This window comes from Lycorma delicatula, chromosome 9 (assembly GCF_047948215.1).
Source record: "Lycorma delicatula isolate Av1 chromosome 9, ASM4794821v1, whole genome shotgun sequence".
NCBI classification, from domain to species: Eukaryota; Metazoa; Arthropoda; class Insecta; order Hemiptera; family Fulgoridae; genus Lycorma; species Lycorma delicatula.
The window spans coordinates 78849147-78875206 of record NC_134463.1 but is presented as its reverse complement, the minus strand read 5'-3'; the positions used below and the strand labels follow the sequence as shown (position 1 = coordinate 78875206).

At 32.0% G+C, this 26060-nt stretch overlaps 1 protein-coding gene across 2 annotated transcripts in view; it reads left to right on the top strand.

Annotated features, from left to right (window-relative positions):
* The window catches only part of LOC142330257 (uncharacterized), a 28291-nt gene extending 2733 nt beyond the window's left edge, over window positions 1–25558 (top strand). The window contains exons 2-4 of one of the 2 annotated variants that reach the window (XM_075375441.1): window positions 13160–13345; window positions 20130–20289; window positions 24161–25558. In XM_075375441.1, coding sequence (XP_075231556.1) covers window positions 13160–13345; window positions 20130–20289; window positions 24161–24978 — 1164 coding nt within the window. In that variant the 3' untranslated portion in view covers window positions 24979–25558. The remainder of the gene's footprint in view (window positions 1–13159; window positions 13346–20129; window positions 20290–24160) is intronic. The other variant, XM_075375442.1, reaches the window with a different exon arrangement.
* The last annotated feature ends 502 nt before the right edge of the window (window positions 25559–26060 follow it).

The window sequence follows — 26060 nt, the reverse complement described above, 5'->3', positions numbered from 1 at the left end:
AATGATCATTGTAACATGTAGATCGTTAAGCAACTAAATTTCTGAATTAATTATTAGTACCTCCTCCTATAATCTTAACTACTAAAGAAAAGAGAACCTTTCTGTCAAAATTTAGAGAATATTTACAGTAAACATCCATTCACAACTAATGATTAAAACAGGTGTAACTCTAAAGAATAAAATAAAAAAGAAATATATATTTTTTTAAATTTTACTTGAAAGAAAGGCACTTTGTATCCTTAATTGGATTTTAATATATCCACACAGGAGTATTGAGATTGGAATTTGAAGGGGACGCCGAAACTGATAGCTTATGCCGAAAACCTGGCTCTCCTAGTCGCCGGCAAGACGAAATAAGAAGTAGAGGATTGTGCAGCAGGACAAAAATCAGAGAAATAGGATTCAGAATAGGTGACACGATAATCCCCACGTCTAGATGTATTAAATATCTAGGCTGTACTTGCAAACCAGTACGCTATATACGGAGCACTTGAACAGGGTAACGCAGCGAGCCGAGAATGTGATTGGTAAGCTGAGCAGGCTCATGACCTGACACATATTGGTCTATGTTCATCGAAAAGGAGAATGATAATATGTGGTCCCAGCGTAGGCCGAGTCCCTTGATAAGAAGAAGAACCTAAATAAGGTATCTGCTCTGCAGAGGAGAGCTGCGATACGAATTGTGTCGGCATATAAGACGGTATCAAAAAACGCAGTAGAAGTCATAACGGGAATACCCCTTGTCGGGCTTAGGGTTCTGATGCTCCGACGAGTTAACTGTGGGATATGTGGGATACCTAGAAGTGAAGCTAAAAGGCAGATGCTTGAAGAATGGCAGACACAGTGGGAAACATCTGACACTGGAGGATGGACCAGAAGGATAATTCCCCAAGTCAGCATATGGATAAACAGTGGGTTCGGAGAGGTGGGCTTCCATCTCACACAACTGTTAACTGGACACGGTGAGTTTGGGGCCTACCTCCATCGTTTTGGTAGGCGGATGACCTCAGATTGCTGATACTGTAACGAAATTGACTCCGTTGAGCACTCGATATACAGATGTAATAGATGGGACGAGATTAGGTACTCATTTGGGATAAGCCAATTGCATCCGGAAAACACGCTGCACTACATGCTAAAATGAAAACATGAATGGGATAAATCAAGGAGAGAGACGCTAAAGAGTGGGATGGGAACAGATACTGGAGGTAGAGAAATGCAAGGGCAGCCCTGCTCATGAGAGAGCGGTTCGCTGAGGACTGATGTGGGTCGCACTCGATGACTGACCCGGGACCCCTTAAGTTCGGGAAAAATTGAAAACACCGGAGATCCGGCTAGATCCCCTCCTTGGAGGAGAACTGGTTTGAGGCATGGCACAAACAAAAGACCGAGTTCCGGCCTACTCGGTGAGCTACCCCCGCAAGGCATCGCCGGAACCTATGGGGTCCCGGAAGGTTAGAGGCCAGGCAACCACTAAGAATGCGCAATGCGTAACTGGTGGACCTTCCTTAGTGGTCTTCAGGAAAAAAAAATATATATATCTATCCATACAGAATTCTATTTTAGAAACAAAACATCTAGTTAAAAAACAACACAATTATAATCTGAAGAAAATGAAATTGCTTATTAGCACATTACATTAGGACACATTTCTGATTCATAAACGCGGGAAAAAATACATTCTTTTTAAGAAACACCTGCAAGAATGTGCTATTTGACAAAAAGGTTCGATATCTGATATATATTTATTACATAACAAATAGTGTTTATCATTCGACCGATACCAAAACAGATCCCACGATTTACGTTTTCTAGCACTAAAAGGTTGGGAATAAAAATCATGAATTATTACCACAGTAAAAAAGTATTCATCAATTAATAGAAATAATATATTCCACTTCCACCTGGTTCAATGATCCCCATAATATTCATGTAACGTAATCTAATTAGATTATACAAATAATTATAATGTTGTTAAGGGGGGAGTATACGTTAAAAGCTAAGTTTTTTAAATAAAAGACTTATGGTTATAATTTATAGTCGTAAGATTACAACAGTTATGAGTAATGCGTAGCGTAATTTTCAACCCCAATTGTTACTTACAACGTCTGATGAAGAGATTGAAGTGGCAAATACAGTGATTTGCAAGAGAAATCATAATTTCATTAATTGAACATATAAACAACAAAGTTAATATCATTTAAAAGGCCTAACTTGGTTTTATGAATTTTAAGAACAAATTAAAAATGTACAGTTTCCAAGCAATTATTTAATTTTTTTTTTTAATGAAAAGTCAAGTTGATGTAACTATTTCTTTTAAAAAATATATTTTGCCAAAAATACTATATATGGTTATATCAATTCATAGAACAAGGAATTCTGAACGCTTGGAAAAAATTATGTTTCTACCTAGTGTAGAACCAAATATATGATTAATCTTCCAAATGAAAACATGGAAAAAACAAATTTGCGCAAAACAACAAAATAAAATTCAACTAAAAAAACAGTAATTATACACTTAAATTCACTCTGAATCAGAAATTGTGTTACACATTCTTTTTGCACTTATTTTTCTTCATCTTTTAAATTCTTTAAACGTAACCTTCTCTTTTTTTCTTGGTATGCGTTTGACTCTTGGTGATTCTTCGTTTTCTTTTCCTGTCCATTTTTCGTCCGAGAATAATGAATGACATCCCAACTCTGTCCATTACTAATAAAATGTATATACTTCCAAAATTTTACTCATCAATACCTTCTGCTACAGCCGTCCCAACGATTTTTTGAGAAAAACTCTAGGTTTTGTTACACCTTCGCCGTATGCAATTACTCAACATTCATTAGCGTTTTGGCACTTTCATTAGCATATTGACAGCACTCGGCTGTCTGTTGTTTGTCTTTTATATATAGGGGCAATATGCTGCAAATAAAACTGATCGATGTTTTCATATTATCTTTAGTTTTCCTGTGAGTTTTTCGTGTGCTTACGCTTTATCATAAAAGCATTAAGATTTCTCTCCAGTCGAACTCTTATGATGTGTAGACTTATCGTAAAATTTTTCATTTATTTTGAGATAACTTACGCTACTTATGTTATTAATGTTTTTTTATTTTTTTTTTCAGTATTATTAATGTAAACTCCCTTAAATTATGCGTACATTTAAATACAAAATTAAAAGATCTAAAACGTGATTTTATCAGTTATTGATAGAATACAGTAAAACGTTTCTCTCGTTTGAAATTAAAAATAATCTTAAATTCTCGGAAGACGATAAAACTATTCAATTAACATCAGTCATTTATTAAATAACGAATGAAGAAAAAACAGAAGCTTTACTGGAATTAATTATAGTGAAGAATAATTTATTTTTACTTTTTTTAACGGTTTTTGAGCAAGAGAGAAAAGTAAAATAGCATTCATTATACTTTGATACGTTTTATCTGAATTAAATTATTCAACAATAAAATAGCGCACAGAACAAATTTTGAAATAGGAATGTTTTCAAATCTATTTAATGTTAGATGGGATACGAAAGAGATAGAGTGATATCATGGGGAAGAGAAAAGAAAGAAAGGAGTTGGAATAATATATAAGAAATTCTTATATAAGATTACTGTGATGTATAATATAAAGGATATACAGTAGTACAGCGTTAGGAGTTACGTTTGTGATTGAACTCCAAATGATTGGCAAAAGCGGAAAATAGGTTAAAAGAGAGGAGATGAATTTAAAGGTGCAATGAAATTTTTATTCGTGTAGTCGGTTGGTAGATAAACTTTACCTATTACATAGTGTGAGAAATCACATATGTACACACATACCTACAGACACACATTCAATAAGTAGACAACCAAACAGACACCTGTCAAAGAGGTTTTGTTAAAAATACTTAAAAATTGAACAACCTTTTTAAACGAAACGGTGAACAAAATAAAAAATTCATTCTTCATCAATAAATACGGATACGTATATTTTATTATTAAACATTCTCTCCCTTTTTACTTCCTTGTACGAAGTAAAGGAAGAATTGTGATCGCGAAAAATGTCGGTTTTCAGATTTCAACGGAAATATTCATTTTGACCATCCCTGAATCCATTTTGACTACTTTTGGCGTGACGTTTGTACGTACGTACTTATGTATCTTGCATAACTCAAACACGATTAGCCGTAAGATGTTGAAATTTTGGATTTAGGACTGTTGTAGCATCTAGTTGTGAACCTCTCTTTTTGATTGCAATCGACTGGACCAAAAATGTCCAAAAAAAGTCCAAAATACAAAAAAATTGGATTTTGGACTTTTTCTTAACTGCAGTAATAAGACCTCATTGAGAGCTTTTCAACGATATTTCATAAGTGATACTTATTTTCATTGGTTCCAAAATTATAGCCAAATATATTTTTAATTCATGAAATATTTGGATCTTACAAGGGGAAAGCACATCGGTTCGAATCAGACTTCATTTCCTTTTTTTGTTAATTTAAATATATTGATTTATTAATAATTATTAAAATGTAATTGTAAAAAAAATTTTTACAGTAAATTATAGATCAATAATAACAATAAAAGAAAAAGAAAAGAATCGGAAGTTATTAGTGAAATAAATTTTATTTTATTTTTTTTTTTTTTTAGTTTGTAGGAGAAAAACGCCTGCGCGTTATCATCGCCCGGAATTTTTATTAATGAAACCGTAATATAACTCCAGAATAATAAAAGTTATAAGGTGTAAAATTAATATTAATCATATAATAAAAATTTATTAAAACAAAAGTCAAGAAAGTAAAATAAAACTCAAAACTAATATCGCAGACGAAGTCTTTAAAATATAAAAGTTAAAATAATAGAATAAATAATAATAAAATAAAGTTTTATGTACTTTTAAAAATGAGTATATGTAATTTAATAGGCGTACAAGGAAGTCATGTAGTACCTTATCAGATTTTTTTTATAAAGATGTCAAAAATAATTGTGTGTTTTCAGAATTACATAGTTTAAAACAAAAGAAAACAAAGAATTAGCTAAGTTTTTTTTTTTATATAAAAAAATAAGTTTTTATAAAACGCCGGGAGTTAATTTTTTCAGATCAATCATTTTAAGTTCTATTTTTATCTTTATGATTAAATAATTTCTTTTTATTGAAAAAAAATAACCAAAATTATAAAATCTTTTTTTTTTTCACAAATATTCATTTCTAATTTTACGTTTTATCCTACCCTACTAAAGGGCATTTGTATGTGTGTCTCTCTTAGCTTAGCGCTGGATTGTACCAATCATTAGCGGAAAATCCCGATTCGTTAGTATATGTCTCGTAGTGGTCACGTTTATACTTTATTATTATAAATCGATATATCGCATACAAATAGATGTATATGCGAAATATATGTTAACATATTTTTTTTACTTATGTGGCTGTTTTTTTTTTTTTTTTTTATAAAATCGATTATTTCTTATAATTCAGGTTTCATTTCCTCCTTTTTTATTTTAAAGTAAAAATTTTTCACTATTTTCCTACTCTTTATAAATTTTCACTCTTTCTTTTACTTTTTATAATCTCTTTTTTTTTACTCTTATTAAATGAATTTGTCTAATGCTCTATTGTTAGCCAATCTTTTAACAATTATAAAATAAATTAATAAGTTTTACTACCGTAATTAATTAATTCAATATCGTAGCAGATCTTAAAACACAACTATTTTCGATACACATAAATCGATACTAAAAATACTATCGATTATCCATTTAGAATTGTACTTATGACTTTTTTTTGATCTTGTAGTTACATTTACTATACGTAAAACTACCATAGGCAAAATATGTGGGTCAAATCAAATGGTAAACAATAAAGGTCAAAATTATAAGAATTTTCAATCTTATTTATCCTCCTTCGCGATTTATTAATTTTGAAGCCAACTTCTCTTTTGTTATTGTGTCAAGGAAGGTTAGTTTCGTATTACAGGTTTGTTTCGTAAATTGAATATAACATATAAATAATAAATTAATTAATTTAATTTATATTTAAGCTTCCAGCCCTCGTATTGAGTGAATTTGCATACGGATATTATGGATCTTGATGAAAATGTTGAGAGCGTGCAATTTTTAAAAGATGCCTAAACCGATCTAAACCAAATTTATTTGGGAAGATTTGCTGATATTTTTTCGCTTTTCCTTCACCAATTTTCATCATTCAAAAAAAAAATTTTACATAAGAGGTAATAAATTTTAGACACCTAATAATCCCAATCCAAGACGCCGCCCGCCAGGGCAACCCTCTCGGAGGGCCTAGCTGCGGAACATACTGTAGGCACGCCCTGCAGCTAGTAGCTAAATAAACACAAAAAACTGATTATTCTTAAAAATTGAGAAAAACTTAAAGAAATCTGAACGGTGGAACGATTGTTTTGTATTCTTGAAAAATAAAAACATTTTTTTTCAGATGGCCATATATTATTTATTCGTATAAATATTTTTATACAAAAAATGATCTAACACAATTTAAATACAAACCAACCTTAGAAGTTAGTTGTAAATGTATTAATAATTAATTTTAATACCATGCAAAACAGAAAATTAAAATCAATAAAAAAATGTATATCTTGTATAAGCCAAACTGGGATGGGGAGGTATTAAGTAATTCGCTTACCGCTAGTAAGTATGAAGTAATTCGCTTAAGCTCACCGCTTACCTTGGCAAAGACATTCGCGATCATATAATGTCAACTTTTTTTTTTGTTATAGAAGTGAGGAATCCGTTTTACCGATGCCCATGCAACTTGTGCAGTGTCGGGGTCGCTAACAGGTTCCGCAACACGTTATTGTGTGTATATGTTAACCTGCACACTACCGACTAATCTGCCACCTCTAGCTGCCCGCCCTTCCTGAGACGGCTAATGTAGCATTCCTTTAGGAAGGAGGGAATACGCTCTCTCACACATTCACGCCACAAACATTATTAATCACACACAAACAGCGTAAGAGCAACTCAACATTCTAATATAAGGCAGAAAATAGCTCGCAACACAGTTAAACTGTACAAAAACAACGCAAGAGACACAACGTACTCAGAAGGAGCATCAGCCCAATCAACATCAACTAACTTACTCAAACTACTTCCTAACACACATACACATTCAACAGGAATAACAGAACATAGAATGATCAATATGTACATATACACATATACAATTTTTAATATATACATCATAAAATCTTACAATCTATACACATGTATACTTTTTTTATACAAATAATATGCATACAGTCAATTATATAGCTTATTATTTATTACATATCTTATTAACTTATTACTCAGGGCAGTTACCTTACCTTACCTTATATTTAACACCTGCAGACGACATCAGGAACGCGGGAGCAGTACTCATGGCTTCTTTGCAACCAATTGACCCACACATGTGCGGAGGACCGCTTAGCCGCTCGTCCGCAGACCTGTCCTCCCCCGCGCACTCCGATGCCATATATCTGAACGTGACTCTTTCCATGCTCTGAGATCGTTCATTATAGTTCTTGTGAACGCGGCAATCGCCTTCCAGTGATCTTCTTTCTTTATCATGATGTCCATCACTTCCACCGGTTGGAACATTTCTGTTCTGTCCAGATAGTCTAGTAGTCCTGTCCTTGGTTCTACATATCTCGGACACTCGAAGAATACATGAAGCGGCGATTAGTCTTCCTCACGTGTCTGGCAAGTTTGTTCGTCATCAAGGCTGAATTTGTAGAAGTATGTCCTGTACCCTACATGGCCCACCAGAAACTGAATAAGGCAGTAGTATAGTGAGCCATGGGTTCTCCCACACCGTCATCTGAAATCTCCTATCAGGTGATGCGTCCACCTGCCTTGAGTGCTGCCATTCCACCGTTCCTGCCACTTGTTCTCCATCTCTTCAGTCAGCGTCTTCTTCCATCTCCTCTTGTCTGTTGATGAGAAGGACCCAAGCTCTCGTACCCTGACCCGCAGTTCAATTACTAGATCTACTGGGAGGATCTATTGCCGCAAGTACTTTTGCTGCATCCTTGGACACAGTCCTGTAGGCTGCCGTTACTCTCAGGTAACATCTCCTGTGTATCGACTCCATCATTTCTATATACTTTCTGTACTTCATTACTCCTCCTCACACCTCTCTACCGTAAAGGAGCCTCGAGTACACTACGTTCACTAGCAGCTTCCTCTATTGTTGTCGTGGGTCGATATAATGTTAAACTAGCCGATGTTACTTGCATGATTTAACTTTATTTGTGCAATTATTTATTCTAGCTACTTTTTTTTTTTTTTACAAGTAAATGACTAATTTTTATAAACTTACACACGTCAACTTCAGGTGAAAAAGACATTGTATAAATATATTGTATATAATATAAAATATTGTACATTATATGCACGTATATACACTGAGATTTAATTTTTATTCTCAAAGTACTAATCCCTTAATCAAACACCTTCCGGGAGAACAAAATGTATGTATGCATTGTATTTATGTACACAAAATAACATTATATACTCGTATACTTGTATAATCGTATTATGTACGAGTACATAAACTTTGTATATAAATACAATGTGATAAATGCGAAATGACCCTCCGAGGAAGATAAGATGTGTTATTTGCGTGATTAATTTCCAAATGATAAATTTAAAAACAGAAATTCTTCCAAACTACAAATTTAGAATTTTAACTGAGAATTCTTTTCCAAATAATAAATAAATATTAACAAGTAGAATGCCTATTAACATAATTATAGTGTATTCAAAATTTGAAGGCGAGTCAGTAGTGAGTGCACTGTGGCATCCTTTCCATCGCACTTAACATCACTCTGCGACTTCTCCTCAGACCAAGAAAGTAGTATATTCCAAAAGTTACAATCATTAATTTGCAATGATCTGCACCGTATCCAATTATGATGTTACTATTATAGTAACGAAATATGTTCTGGTAATTTATTACAAATAAAAAAATTTATTCCTAATATTTTGTTTAAGATTTCTACGAAGTAATTTATTTATTTATCGAAAGTATATGTATTTGTTTTTTTTTCAGTTATATTGCATTAAGGTTTTGCTATAAATAAACTGTAACAATGATATAATACAAAAGTATATGAAATGAGTTTTTTATTTATTACAGGCTATAGTGTTATGATTTTCTTTGATGTGGCATAGTTATGTACGAAAGTTTCTTTTAAATCACACGTACGCTTTACTTTTGTTGCAATCAGTAGGATGTGTTTCGGGTTATAGGACTGGTTTAGAGGAGGCAAGTAGAAGCTACTTGTAGGGAGGACCCGCCTTTAGATTTTACATACACTATAGTCCTATAGCAAAGTATTTATAAATTACCTTAAAAAAAATTCAAATGTTGCTTTAAACGTATAAAATGAAATTTTTTGAGAGATTTTTTATAGTTACATTGACGAATTGTATCTTTTATTTTTTTTTTTAATTTGCTTAGTGATAAAATAAGAGTAGAGATGAATTGATATGGTAATTACAAATTTCACTCATATTTACGCATTGGATTAAATGATTTATTAATTAATTTCTAGTACCCAATAATTTGTTTGATATTTTAAATTCAGAATTAAATTTATTAAAGCTTAAGAAGTATTTGATTGAATGTAAAAATAATTCCGTAGATAAGATAAAAAAATTGTTTATCACGATTTATTCCAAACTGTATTCTATTTCAGAAAAAAATAATTTTACATCAGTTATTATATTGATTTGAGCTATTCTCCATTACTTTCGGCTCTGAGATTTAATTTTTATTCTCAAAGTACTAATTCCTTAATCCATCATCTTCAAATAAGATTTTTCGTTGTTTAATTATTAAAAGTCCAAAAAAAAAATTTTTGTGGTTGTAATTGTGATAATTAAGGATATTCAAGTTTCCAATTGAAAAAAATGTTAGAAGCTTTTTATTTTTTAATATATGTCTATTTAATTAAAAAGAAAAACTTTAGATACTTTTTTAAAAATTAATAATAATAATAAGATGAAGAAGAAGAAGAAGAAGAAGAAGAAGAAAATAATAATAATAATAATAACGTTAAGAAGTTTCAAACAACATTTTTGAAATGTATTTTTGTCAATCTCGGCCAAAATTAATCTTTATGATATTATATTTTTGGTAATAACTTTAAGAATTCCGGGATAATTCATAAAGTAACTGTAATATGGTTTTTAGAAAAAGAAACTGAAATCTATTAACTGAAATCATTTTTAATTTAATATCTTCTCTGCGAATGTTAAAAGATAATTCTTCTTACCAAAGTCAAAAAGATATATTGTTTATATAAATGGCCTTTTAAAATTTAAATGTGAAGATACCTAGAAATTATTTCAATTTATCCCTCTTAATAATAGTGACTTGTTTTAAGTAGTTTTCAGAAATATCATGGAACAGATGATTCAAAGTATAACGCTCTGAAAATTAATTATATAAAAAAAATACAAAAAAATTACAAAAATATATTTGATTACATATAAAAAGTAATTTTTTAAAAAAGCTTTTATTTAACTAATATTAATATTAACATTAATAAAAAAAGGAAACAAATTAGAAAAACCCTCTAAAAAGTAAAAAATATGAATTAAATCAAATTGAGAATTTTAAACAAAAAGATATAATATATTAACAAATATAAAAATGCACTGAAAAGTAAAAAATAAATTATATAAATATCTAATAAATAATCAATAAATAAATGTAATAATTATTAAATTTTAAAATAAAAGTAATGAAAATATTTAGTTTATATATAAATATAGTTATAAAATTGATGTGGAGCAGTTGATTAACACGATGGCACCAAGTCTTGGACAATGATTGAAAGAATCATTGATTCAAAGATTGAGTCGACTCATCAGAGAAAACAAAGTAAAGATGAGACGGCTCATCCCCGGACTGACGCCGTTGACATGAAAGACGCACCAGCGCTGTTTAAAAAACCAGCCAAATCTGCCATCGTAAAGCCACCAACTAGCGTAAAAATTAAAAATCTTGACTTATCTGACAAAGAGAAGCAGATCACTCCGTCGATTAATCACAAGCCTAAAGAAATTGTGACAAGAAAATCCGAGTCTACCGAAATGGAGGTGCAAGTTATTATTGAAAAAAACACCAGACGCAGGTGATATAAAAACTGCAACAATGGAGCCTCCAAAAGCTCAAAGAACAGCTTCGGTGAAAGCATCTACTTCAACTGGACCCAGTACTGTAGTAGAGATAGAATCCAGCTCATCAGCCGCGGAAAGTGCATCGCTTGCTAGTTTAGATTCAATTGCAACGATGTTAACAGCACCAATGAAGCTTTCATCACCTGATGTAAGCCGGCGAACGTCATTGGCATCAGAAAGGGAAGACAATGCCATGTTCGAGGCCTCAGACACTCTTTCGTCAGAAGTTGAGGCCGTTCGCAGGATGGAAAAACGGTGTAAGAAAGGATGGCCGAAAGGAAAGCCTAGGAAGTAAATTTTGGATTTGAAATTATAGAAGAATGTGAAATTTTGAAAATTTTTTCATGAGAATGTGAATTATTGAACCTTTTTTTATTTATTTATTCTTTTGAAGTGGGAAGGGGCTAATGACCAAAGTAGTCGATGCCCCTAAAAACCTCAAAAAAAAAATATATGTATATAGTTATGGAAACGATTTGTTTTCAACTTACAGCAAGCGAAAGATTTCGCCCGGATTTCAGCTCTTCTAACAAAAAGAGAAGGCCTACTGTAATTTTTGGGACATAACTTAAGGAGTAAAGATGTCGTTTCTTATGTAATTTCAGCTGGGAAATAGGAAAAAACAGGTCCCAGAACTGTAACTTCAGTAGTTTTTAAGATATCCGACGTAAAACACACAATCGATGGCAAAAATAAATTTGTCTTAGGTCTATATTACAATAACTTTCTTAAATGACTAATAAATGCGAAAGATTTAGTTACAAAAGTTGTAGAGAATTTAATTCTGAGAAAATTAATGTAAATACAGCCGAAAAAAGTAAATAAAAGCTTTTAAAACTAGGTTGTTTATTGCAAAACCGCAAATCAGAAGAAAAATAGACAGAAAAACATATTTTTCTGTACCTAATAAACAATATTTTTATTACAACAAAACAAAAGAAAAATGAAATACATGAAATATTCTGTTATGGTGACAGAATAACATATCTCAGTTACAATAATTGTTCAAAATTACCTCCTACTACATAATGTACATACCAGTCTGCCCGTTGTAAAATATTTCCGGTGGCTTTCCGTATCATTTAAGAATCGTTTCCTATAAATTCAATAGCATTTCGTAATTTTTACTGCATTTAACAACTTTTTAAATTTTTTAAATTTATTTTTACCGGCAATACTTACATTTACAAAATTTACTGGCAAAATTTTTTTACAACAACGAATTTGTGTTTTACGTCGGATATTTTAAAACTACTGGAGTTACAGCTGTAGGATTTATTTTACTCTATTTCCCAGCTCAATTTAATAACAAACCACCAATTTTAATCCTTAATTTGAATTCAAAAAATTACAGTAGAGCTTCTCTTTTTATTAGAAGAGCTGAAACCCGGGCGAAATTTTTCGCTAGAAGTAACTCGAAAACAAAAGCGTTACCTACTATATTTATTTATATGAACTTCTTCCATTGTTTTCACCAGTTAAACATGTTCTGAAAGTTTCTACCTTTTTTCATGTAACACCTTGTATGTGTATATATATATATATATATATATATCAGATTGTGTATCCCGTGATACCACTCCGATCAAGTTTTACAGAACTTTTCTCTGACTTAATCCAGATAAACGCTGGAACAGTTCCTTCTTTTTTTATCGTGAAGTAACATACTTAAACATTCCTCACATAATTGACTTTTATGAAATGTATTTTTTACCGAATAGAATAAAATACTTATTTATTTATTTTAAGTGTTTTTCACAAACAAAACCTTTGCACAGACTTTTTTCCGTCAAACTTTTCATATAAAGGTAATATAAAACAAGAAAGGGATCCATAGCATTGTTTCATAGTAACATAATAAACATTTTTGATTTTTGAAAATGATTTTATAAATGTAAATTAATCTGTTTTTCTTTTTTATATACTCGTATAAGCGATTTTTATAATAATAAGATAATTAATCAATCTGTTTCAGCAAAATCTTGGAGTAATAGCTGCATTATTTCTACCAATATGCGTGTTTACACCAAACCATGTAAACGGATTAGACTGGACAAGAATAGCTCTAATATTAACAAAGTATAATTACAGTGGCTTAGGCGAGGTGATACCAGAGAAAATACAATCTAAAGAGTACAAAAATATGATGACGGAAATAAGGGTAAGCAATTTAGTTCTTAAAAAAAACATCAAATAAAAAAACAAATGGATAACATTAAATTACGACAAAAATTTTCCTTTCTCTCCCTGTCAAACATTGATTAATTGATTTTATAAAATAATTGAATAGTAATATAAAATAAATTTATTATTACAGAACTAATAATTTTAAAGAAACGCATCGTTGTAATATTTAAAATATGAATGAATAATATCTGGAAATTGCCAGATTGTTTTAAAAATTTGGGGTTTGGAAACAAAATCTTGTGACAGACACTGATATACATTTATTGGAAAATTGAAAGTATGAACTATAATGAAAATTCTATTTTTTTTACCGAATTCTCCGGCAAAAATAAAAAAAGCTGACAACACAGTTGCAGGAGTTTCCCCTTGCGCGGCTAACGCCGCGTTCCGGTAAAGTCCTACAACTGTGGGTTGTTTCTGATGCGCGACTTACACACATATTCATACACAACTTAATTTAAATAAATTTATCATTTTATTTAAATATAACATATTTTCTTTTATTTATTTCAATGATTCTAACTAAAGCGCGCGCGCATAACGTATTTAATCGCGCGGTTGTGGCGGTACTATCGGCGACTGTCGATACTAACTAAAATAATGTAATTTCACAACTTACATAGAACAAATTTCACTTGTCCGGTCGGCAGACTGGTGTACCCCGCGAGACTTAATGCACCAGGTCAACCAAGCGATCTAATTCGAGACCCGATCAGACCGGATTATTTTTTTTACAGTTTAAATATTATTCATTTATTTAATTCTATCGCTCACATATTACGTCACAACATAACAGACGACTACAACAGCATTTTTTGGGGGTTGAGGTACGATTTTGTAAAATATTTTTTTTTTGCAAATATTTTTATCTTTTAATTGTTAACAAATGTGCCCAAGAAAAATATGACTTTAATTTGGCAAAATTACGAGATATTGTGTTTGATCTTGTTCTACAGCCCTACCCCCCTTGACCATTTAAGTTGAAAATTTAATGACATCAAGAAGTAACATATAGAAGTAATCGGACTGAAGTTTGGTCAAAATCGGTCCAGTAGTTTTGGAGATATATTGTGATTTAAAGGCCAACACCAAACACACATACGAAAATTAACATCCAGAAAATTTCCATCCGTTTTTTTTGGGTTCCTTAGTTGACTAAACGTCAAGATTCGGTGAAAGCCGCATATACCCAAATTGGACCTATTATAATATTTTCTCTTCTAGAGCTATAGCTCTATTATAGCGCTAGATAGGGAAAATAAAAAAAAAGTAGAATTAGTATTGAAGTTAAATGAAATATCTCCTGCTTTATGATAGAATAATGACAGCCAAATATCATAATGGTAGAGATCAAACAATAAAGTAGTTTGTTTTGAAAAGAAAAACATACAAACAAGAAGTTGCAGAAATCAAACATGATAAAAATTCAAGGCCTTATATTAAATAAAGCGATGAGTGAATACGAACTTTTTATGGAGATAAAAATAGATTAAATTTTAGCGAAAAATAATATTATTTCATCAAAAACTAACCTAATATTATTTAGCAATATTTAATTTTGTTCCTCATGAACTTCTGTCACTTCTGCCAACATAAAATGAATTTCAATAATGGGGTATCGGGTTTTTTCACAAATCTTTACTCTTTTGGCTTCAACTACTTTATCTAGATAAAAAATGAGCCGACATTACATAAAGACTATGTCTTTACTATATATAATGTGCGTACATATGTATGTACTTAGTATGTGTGTCGTACTTTGTTAGGTTAGGAATTTATGATTGTATTATATGTCTTTGCTCATGTTGTTGGAATATGCTGCCGGATATACCGATGGAAATGGAGTGGGGGGATATTGTGTGCGGTGCTCTATCGCTGACGCCGGGGAAGACATGGCGCAACAAGTAAGGAGGTCATGGGAATGCGTGAGGGATCGAGGACAGGTACAAGTCCATCTTGATGCGTGTAGGGGCCAGGGAGGCAGCCTCTATGCCTAGGGTGTTTGGGCCTACTCACGCGCAAGAGTGGGTGGTTCGGAGCTCCTCGATGATGGCATGGGGGACCCTCGAGGTGTGCATGGGGGGACACGTAACTGCGAAGAGCAAGCGAAATGCGTGTCTGGATCAGATATAATAAGGGCGGGAAGGGTAGCTCTCCTGTGCAGAAACATTCTTATCACCGGAAGAGGTGATTAGTATGTTTTCGGGGAGGCACGGGAGACTCCGTGGGCAGACTACGCTACCATGAAACCCTGAGGCGACTGTGTTAAGCTTTTTAGCGTAGGCTGGTCGTCTTGAGGGAGTTTAAAAAAAAAGTATGTGTGTCGTACTGTTTTTGGCCGTATATCTCAAGAATGACCTGACCTATTTTCTTCAAATTAGGCTCAAACATTTTTATTTGTGCATCCAAAATAAATACAATGCATCTATAAATAATAAAAAATAACTTGTTTTTCAAAAAAATCAACACCTAATTCTTAAAACTGAAATATAGAGTCGCGCACGAAATGATCCAATATTTGTTTTGGCAATAATTGTTTAGGTTAATAATTAATTATTAATGCGTTTTATGTTGGCAGAAATTACAGAAGTTCATGAGGAACAAAATTATTACGCAGCATCTTTAGATAACGTTTACTGTTCACTGTCTGTTCAAAAAAGAATGCCCTATTACCCTGTGACTTGAGATAGCGGCCCTTACCGTAATCTTTCCGCCTCTTCTCTAAGACAGCCGCCTCTTCTCTTTCCGAGGGCGCTGTTTGTGTATCGTTTCAAGATGGCTGACAAAGGAAGACTGACTATTGAACAGCGCGAAAGACTCTATTTTTACTGAAATGAAACTCGTTTTTAATGAAACGATTTGTGTGGTGCTTACAGAAAGACGGTTTCGTGCACATTTTCAAACTCGTGGTCCCCTTATTTAAAACAAAACGTAGACTTCAAAAAAAATTAATGTGATTGTTCAGTCATTGAGAGTAAGCGCGAACGGCCTGCCGATGCTCCACAGAATGTCGAAGCTGTCAGAGCAACGTTGCTGATGTCCCCATGCAAATCAACAAGAAAAGCAGTAGCACAAATTGGGATTTCTAGGCGATCTGTGCAGCGAATTTAAAAAACTGATTTGCGTTTGTATCCGTACCAAACAACAGTGTTGACTAAATTAACGGTCGACAACAAATATCAAATAATGACATTCGCTGAATGGGTTGTGAAACAAGACATTTTGTGTAACAATGTTTGGTTTTCAGATGAGGCACATTTTCACCTAGACGGGATTGTTAATAAACAAAATGTCCGTTTTTGGCCTTCAGAAAATCTACACCTGCTTCATGAAAAGGTGCATCACGCTCCAAGAATTACGGTATGGGCCGCTATCTCAAGTCACGGGGTAATGGGCCATTTTTTTTTTAACAGAGTAAACACTGGACGTTATCTAAACATGCTGTGCAATAATTTTGTTCCTCTACTTCTTGCACAAGCGTTTCAATTAGAAAACAACTGGTTCCTGCAGGATGCAGTCAGACCACAATTAGATTTTCTGCATGAAATTTTAACGCAAATGTCAATTCAAACCGATTTCCTAATCGTTTTGCGTGTGGACAGAACTGCCTCCCGAACAGTCCTGATTTGAATCCGTGTGATTATTTTCTTTGGGGATTTCTAAAGAAGATTTTCCCTAAACAACCTCATACAGTAATGAGATTCCGAGTACTAATCATTGAATCGTTGAACGAGATAACCGAAGATGTGTGTCGTCGAGTTATTAACAACATAGGAGTTCGTGTCGAAGTTGCTAGACTTGCTGGTGGTCATTTTGAATATGTGAGAAGCAGAACATAATCTCCAGATATATTGTAAACACGTTGTATTTTACTTTTCTATATTGTGATTCAAATAAATACTTTTTAACAAAACCAAATGTTGGTTCATTTCGTGCGCCACTCTGTTTATATTTTTGTTCTTTTGCCCTACCTCCCTTGGTTTAAGTATTTTTCAAAAAAATAAATATTGAAAATTTATATTTCGTACTCAGAACTAACAAGGAATGTCTACAATTGTTTAAACTGTAGACCCTGGACGCTTTTAATTTTTATTATTAATAGCCGGGAATTCCATGCAATATTTTACCTGTTTTTTTTTGTTTTTTATAAAAGTCAGATACTTAATAATTGAATTGCAATGATAAAGGTGCGGGAGTATTAAAAATTAAAAGAAATATCCGAAAAAAAATTACTAACCCTCAATTTGAGACCGCCTTGAAAACATATATTTTTTTTTTAATATTTAGGAAAGTATTTTTAAATCGATTTTTCTAATCTCTTTTAAAGTTTGTTTTAATTTAAATTCTATTCTTGTTTAAAATATGGAGTCTTATAAAAAAAAAATAGTTTTCGATACGAAAAGAGTTATTTATAAGAAATGAACAGGCAAGAAATGTTTTGTTAAAAATAAAAAAAGTAATATAGACAATCGATTTTAATAGACTGAAGTCAAACGTGAGCCAAGGTTTTTGTAGAAATCCAAAATATTAATATTTGTTTACAATAAAAATTTTCCAAATCTTTATGATGAATTTTTTCAAGAACTTTATAATTAAAACATTCAAATGAAAAAAAAAAACTATATATCATTACATTATAACAATCCAATTCTAACTTGTAACGATGGAAAAATAATAAAAAAATATTTTTCAAATTGTCTGTAGAAGCATTCTACTTTTAAATATCTCTTCCATTATAGTATAAAACTTTCAACGGTGCCATTAGAGAAAATTCCTCTACAAAATAATAATAAAAAAAAAACTATTATCAATGAAAAGTCTACTAAAACCTTTCCGAACAAAGGTTTTTATTATTGTTACTGTTTTCTCAATTAATAAATATTTTCTAACAAAGTTATTATATCTAATTTCTATGTAACTCAAATTATTACATATAGTCGACCTGCGATTTTACAAGACTACACTTCATTTACAATCATACATATCAACCTCATTCATCCTCTGAAGCAATACCTTACGGTGGTTCCGGAGGCTAAACAGAAAAAAGAGAGGGTATACAATTAAGTAAAAGAGAGATATACATGTTTATCTCTTACATGTGTTTAACATATTACATGTTTGTACAAGATATTTGTGGATTATTGTTCGATTTAATGCAATTGTTATAAATTTTATATAAGTATATATAAAATATTTAATATAAATCATTATAATAATATAATTAACTCAATAATTTAATTATTATAGATTAAGGTTACATAACTTTCTAAGAGATAACTTTATGTTTTTTAGTGTTCCCTTAGATCACGTGACCATAATTTGGTGGTCGGTCAAATCATTTTTCATGTACAGAGTATCCCATATAAAACGCAACCCATCAATCACTCATCCATGAAACTTCAAAAGTCAAGCTTACTCCCCTACTCGTTACTGAAATGGACTCGTCCAACATCTGAACATTGCGGCGACGCAGTATAACACTACCGATAGTAACAACAACGCAATTATAACGTTCAGTGTATTGCTAGAGACAAGATAATATGTTTTCGCTAGATGAACGTGTTTTCATTGTTGAGTCGTACTTCAGTACGAAATGAGTGGTTGCAGTGTAAGATTTGTTTCGCCATAAGTACCTAGATAAACCAGCTCCTAACAAAACATCAGTATTAAGGTTAGTTGCACAATTTAGAGAGACCGGTTCTGTTAATAACAAGGAACACAAAAGATCTGCGTCAGTGTTAAATACAGATACAGTCACTGAAATCAAAGACCGATTACTCGCCTCGCCAAATAAATCGATCAGACGTTTGTCTGCTGAAATTAATTTGTCTGAATCAACTGTTCATCGGGCGACCAAACAATTACAATTACGACCTTATCGCATTCAAACGGTTCATCAACTTCTTGAGCTCGACAAAGAAAAACGGCTACAATATTGCCAACGGTTCCGTCGATTTCTGCGCGAGGGAATTAATGTTATGGATTTGTTATTTTTCACAGATGAAGCACGGTTTCATTTGGATGGCTACGTAAACAGCCAAAACAGTAGAATTTAGAGCGCTGAAAATCCCCACGTTTATCACGAAAACCAATTACACCTGCAGAAGTTGGGCGTGTGGTGCGCGATATCGCGGAAGAAAATAATCGGTCCTATTTTTTTCGAGTACACCATTAATGCAAAACGATATCAGGATATTTCATTTCAGTTCATTGCACTCTTGGAAGAAGAAGACAGACACTGCTGGCTACAACATGACGGTGCGACATCGCACTAAGCAGGTTCAACTTCTGATTTCGTTGAGGAATTCTTTGGTAATCGTGTTATTGGTCGAGGCTTGTGGCCACCAAAATATCCAGATTTGACTGCGGCGGATTTTTTTCTACGGGGTTACCTCATAGTAAAAGCCTACAGCAACAAACCACGAACACTTGAACAATTGAAAGTCAATATTGAACAAGCTGTATTAAATATCAAGCCACAAACTTTAAAAAAAGTTGCAAGAAACGCTGTAAAAAGAATTGAAGCTTGTATTCAAGAAGATGGCGGCCACTTCTAATATTTACTCTAAATGTAAGGTAATAGATGGTAATAATAAAAATTAAATTACATTTACATTTACACATGCCTTTTTATTATTTCAATACCTACCAATATAAGGTTGGGCTGCGTTTTATATGGGACATCCTGTATATAACTGTTATTAGTAAGTCTTACAGATCAATATATTAAAAAAAAAAAACAAATTCTATTTTTTTAGACTGTAATCAAAGAAGACCCCGAGTTTGAAAACTATTTGCAATCGAGAACGGAAGAATGGTGGCGTACGAGATTAGAAACAACATCAACCGGCGAACAATATAAACGACTTAATCTATGGGACATATATCGGGAATTTTTGAAGGAAAATAAAAGTGCAAGTAAGTATCTGTTTAAAAGAAATTAGCAAAATTCTATTGAGTATAAAAAACTAATATTATACATATTTCCTTTCACTGTCTATAGTTCATCCAAATTTTTTTATTTTGGACAATTTTTCTCAGTACATCTTGTGATTTTAACGAATATCTAGCGTATGATATAAAAGAGATACCGATAAGAGTTATTTATCATATTAAAGAATAACGAAGTTTATTGTACAACATTCTCTGTAGTATAAAAAGTGATGTTTTGCAGATCTGAATATCATCTGCGTTTACCACGCGGCAGATCAACTACAACTGTTTATTTTTAAGTTATACAACAAACACAAAAAGAAACAAATTAGGCTACCATAAAAAATTAATTAAAACTCCTAAAAGAAGAACAAGGTTAGTAGTTCATTGGTAGAGCTCTTTTTAAAAACTGCCGTTACTATTCTGAATCTCACAAGAACAGAATAACGTTTTTAACTTAAAGATAAATAAATCGTCATTAGCCTATTCATTATCGGAAGTTTTTGATTATGTTGGAAATAAGGTGGTCTGATGTAGTTTCAGTTATACGTTTATGAATGGCAGGCTGTATAATGAGATGGTTTTTACTTCATTATGAGGAACTAAATTATGTACATTAATAATTTTAAAAAAAATCTGACAATACAGTTGTAGGACTTTCCCGCCAAGCGGCTTTTTTCTGATGCACGACTTACAAACACAACTTAATTAAAAATATTTATAATTTTATTTAAATATATTATTTTTTGTTTATTTAATTCAATGATTCTAACTAAACGCGCGCACATACCGTATTTCATTCGCGCGGGTGTGGCGGTTCTAGAGGCCACTTTAAATCCTTTTTAACACTTTAAATATTATTAATTTAATTATTCATCTCAGGAATGGTCTATCTGAAATACTTCATTTACACCGATACATATCATCCTCTAAAGTAATACCATAAGGTGATTCCGGAGGAAAAAAAAGAAAAAGAGAGACACGACTACAACAGCTGTACGTCAGTGCTACAAAATCGGACGAGTAGTTTTGTAGATATAAGGTGATAGTAGGAGAGCTGTTCTGTTAAACATTTTAGGGTAGGTATTTGAGGCACTATGATAATTTGTGCAGCACTTCTTTTGTGATGTCTGAATATAAAATCGAAGACCTGGCTGAAGGGTAATGGGGCCTAACCAACCCTTGAACCTAGCGAAATTTTATTTGCAAAAAAAATCCTCGAGGCATTTTGAGATTTTAATACTTACAAATTTAGTATTTAATGAAATAGAAAATAAAAAAGGCAAATTATTTAATCGGGTTTAAAATTTTGCCAGGCCGTTTCAAAATTGTATTTCACAAATATCGAAAATATATATATGAGGCATGCTGAGGTTTAGACAGAATAATATTTATACCCAGAAAAAAATATTTTTGAAAGCACAGGCCATTTTAGGTAGGACTTTTTAGGTGATCGGAAATTTATGTACGAGTGCGATGGGTAGGATGAAGTGCGAGGTAAAGCGCATATCGGCGGCCGGCTGAGTTGAAGCGTGCTGCGGTACGATTGGCTCTCGCAAGATCACGTGACATATACCAAACGTGCAGTTATTTGGAGTAGTTAAAAGATTCTTATTCGTAGTAATTTGTTTTTTTTTTAGAATTTTCATATATTTAACATTAAATGAAAAAAATATGAGATGAAAAGATATGAAAAAGATATACGTTTTGATACGCGATATAACTCAACAAATAAAATATTTCTTTATTTGCCCTCTGTTTACTTTAATTAAAATGTATTTTTATTTATTATAATAAAATATAACGGATTGAAAAAATTAAGAGATACAAAAATAAAATTACATGATAAAATATATTTGGATGAACTAATTTATACAGGTATAAAAACATGAATTTTTCTTTTAGATTTTTTTTATTCATCTTCAGTATTTATTGCTTCATCGTCAGCGAATATACGAAGGTTATTTTCTTTTCAAGGTCCGATCGGTCACAAAATTAAAACCACAGTAAAAATAAATTTTTTATTTATTTGTAACAAGTACTTAGATAGTTACCCTATTTTTCTACATAGTCGCCACTCCGATTTAGACATTTGTCGTAGCGTGGTACCAACTTTCCAATACCCTCGTCATAGAATGGATCCGCCTGTGTTTTCAGCCATGTTTCTATGCCGGTCTGCAGTTCGATGTCTATGCCAAAATGTTGTCCTCCTAGCCAGCGTTTCATGTGAGCAAAGAGGTGAAAAGGTATCTTCAACGTCTACAAAGGACAATTTAGAATAAACGGAGAGGAATGTTGTCATCAGGCATTGTCTTTCTCCATGGCAATGCTCGGCCGCACACTGCAGCTGTAACAAAGAAGCTCCTGCAGCGTTTTCGTCGGGAAGTGTTTGATCACCCACCATACAGCCCGGACTTGGCTCCATCCGATTTTCACCTCTTTGCTCACATGAAACCCTGGCTAGGAGGACAACATTTTGGCACAGACATCGAGCTGCAGACCAGCGTAGAAGCATGGCTGAAAACACAGGCGGCTCCGTTCTATGACGAGGGTATTGGAAAGTGGGTACCACGGTACGAAAAATGTCTAAATCGGAGTGGCGACTATGTAGAGAAATAGCGTAACTATGTAAGTACTTGTTACAAATAAATTTTTTTTTATTTTTACAGAGGTTTTAATTTCACGATCGATCGGACCTTGAAAAAAATACCCCTCGTATATAAATTATCATTTTTATGATGACATGGTTGAGATGGTCAACGCTAAACAGAATACGAACTCAGCATGGTAGGTGCGCCTATTTCCTGTATAAATGGGGTAAAACAACGACTTCTCTTTGTGAGTGCGCTGAAAATCAAACTGTTAGACACATCACAGAAGTTTGCTCCAGGGCAGCTTTTGAAGAGAAACCTGAAAATTACCTGATGGCGACTCCAGAATCAGTAGCATATATTAGTTTGTTAAATCTTTGTTTGTAATTTTGACTGTAGTTGATTTTGGTGCCATACGCTAAATAAATAAATAAATATTTTTTTTTCATTTCTCTTCGATTCTGTGTACATATTCCAAGAAAAATATTCTGTAGGATTTAATAAACTGCACCATATTTCCAAGAAAATTCAGTATCTGATTATTGTTTCTTAAACTCTACTTTTGTTTGGCTCTTGAATCATCCTCTATCCTATTAAACAGTAAATTATAATCGTACCATAAATTCATCTCGAAAATTTCAGATTTATAAAGTATAAAAATTAATTATTATTTAATGCATATTATTTTTTTTTAGACTGATCCTTGATTATTTGTTTTACATTGACATAAAGAGTCTTGTTTCCGGTAATTATTCATTAGATCACTTTTTTCTTATACGTCACTTTTTTGTTGACTCCTAAATATTCAAAACTCCTGATGATTTCAAACTCTGTTCGTCATAAAATTCACTCTTTTTTGCCCTTTTCTGCTTTCTGGTACTATCAGAGTCTTATTGAATTTATTACAAATCTGATCACCTCTTTTATTTCTATTAAGCATTATGAGTAGTCGGTTAGATATAATACATTTTTTTTTTGTAACAAGAACAATATAGTATAGTCTGTGATTGTTAAATTATCTAAATACAAATACTGAAAGAAAACGTAAATTAATTTTATTATGGAAAACTTATGACCTATGATAGCGAGATTGTTTAACCTAAAAATGGATATAACAGCTTCAAAAAATACTTAATAATATTTAAAAAATACATTTAAAAAAAAAATTAAAGTAGGTGATTTGGAGAACATGTTAATTATCTACCAAACCTAAAATATACAAAAAAAGTAATAGTAAAATACTTATTTCTCTTTTGTTCTTTCAGAAACATCAAATACAATAAGAAAAACTTTATATCGTTTTGAAGAAGGATTAAAGAGTAAAGAAGGACGAAATTTTCGTAATCACGTAAACGTAAATTTTGATAAAAAAATTGTAAAAACAATAAAAATTGTTAGACCGATTGTTAATACAACAAAAGGAAGAAAACTAACACAAAGAAAAATAACACAAAGTAAACACACGGAACATAAAGTAAAAAAGAAAAATAAAACACAAAGAAACAAAATCAAGAAAACTTTTATCACGGATAAGGTAAAAAAGATTAAAAAGAACAGTAAGACGCTAAGTGATAGTTCATCTTTCAGATCCTCAGAAATAAGAGAAATTTCAACATCTGATGTATCAGAACATACCAGCTCCTCTTTACGATCATTATTAGGATCATCATCAGTATCATCATCATCAGCAATGTTTTCATCAGAGCCATCAGAAAGCTCATTAAAATCATCATCACCATCAACATCATCTATGTCAATAGAATCATCACAACCATTATCGTTAGTTTCAGAAGCAAAAAAAAAGAAAAAGAAAAAAAGGAGTAAACGTTCACCTAAAAGTAAAAAGAAAAAGAATAAAAAGAAGAAGAAATTAACATCATTTGAAAAATATGTAAAGAAAAATAAAAAGAAACAGATGAAGGACCCTTTTCCCAGCGTTGAAACACTGAGCGGTGAATCCAAGTCTTTAAAATTGAGCTCAGTTTCAAGCAGTTTTGAGAAATCTTTATCGGATAAAACATACAGCGGTAGTTCTAAAACTAGGGACATTCCTTCATTCCACAGTTCACAGTCGCTTAGTTAGTTAATAATTTAATCAATTAGTTAGTTGTAATAATTATAATTTACAATAAAAGTCTTTTAATGCCTAATATTTCTTTTCAACTTTATGTCAGATCGGCAAGCAGGTGATATTTTGTTAATTTTACGGGCATATAGTTCTGGAATAAGAGATGATAGTGATAGAATTCCCGGTTACATTTTAACTTTTATTCCAAAAGTCTGTGTTAAATATATTATACTCAAAGACGTAATTACTTTTTATAATTAATGTAACTATAAACGTATTACCATTTTTCTAGCGTACAAACATTTAAATCACTACGTAATGATTTCTATTTTTTTTTTTCAATATGAAGTACGGTTCCAAAATAAAATTATTAATGATTGTATAAACCTTCGATTTTAAAATAATTGAAGTTTGCTGAATAACCCAGGACTCATAAAATCCTTTGATTTCTTCATACGGTATATTCTGGTTCAAATCTTGGTTAGACTTTACATTTTTCAATTCTACAATATTATGTTGCGTTATAAACAAATGTAATACCTTTGTACTTATTTGAAAGAACAAATAAATACATATATTTTCATGTATGTTTTTACTTCTCGACTTTTTCTTTATAATTTTAATTATTATTTACAACACTTTTAAAAGTTATATTCATTATTGTTATAAGGTAACAATGACCAATAACTCGATCGCGAAGCAATTTTTGGTCGATCACAGCCGACAAGAGACGATTTCAAAACGCAAACACAATTTAGTTGTGATTTAAAAACAAACAGTCGTGAATCCTTTAGCAACATAGTTGACGTTGATAACTGCCTTCGCGTCAGCCGTAATGAGTGAGAGAGCTGCGTCACGTCATCCGTCATCCGCTTGCTGTCTAACACACCTTCTAGCAGGCTTTTCAGACGCCCTCTTTAATCCTCGGTGTAACAATACATAAGTAGTGATTCCTGTTCCTTTTTCAGTATTTAGTATTCATCATAGTAGTAACACTGAATCGGTGCTTCAAGAAAAGGTTAAAAATTTTCTTAATACTACTGCTATACGAAAATGTAAGTACCTTCCTTTTATATTTTTAATTAAAATCGTCTACT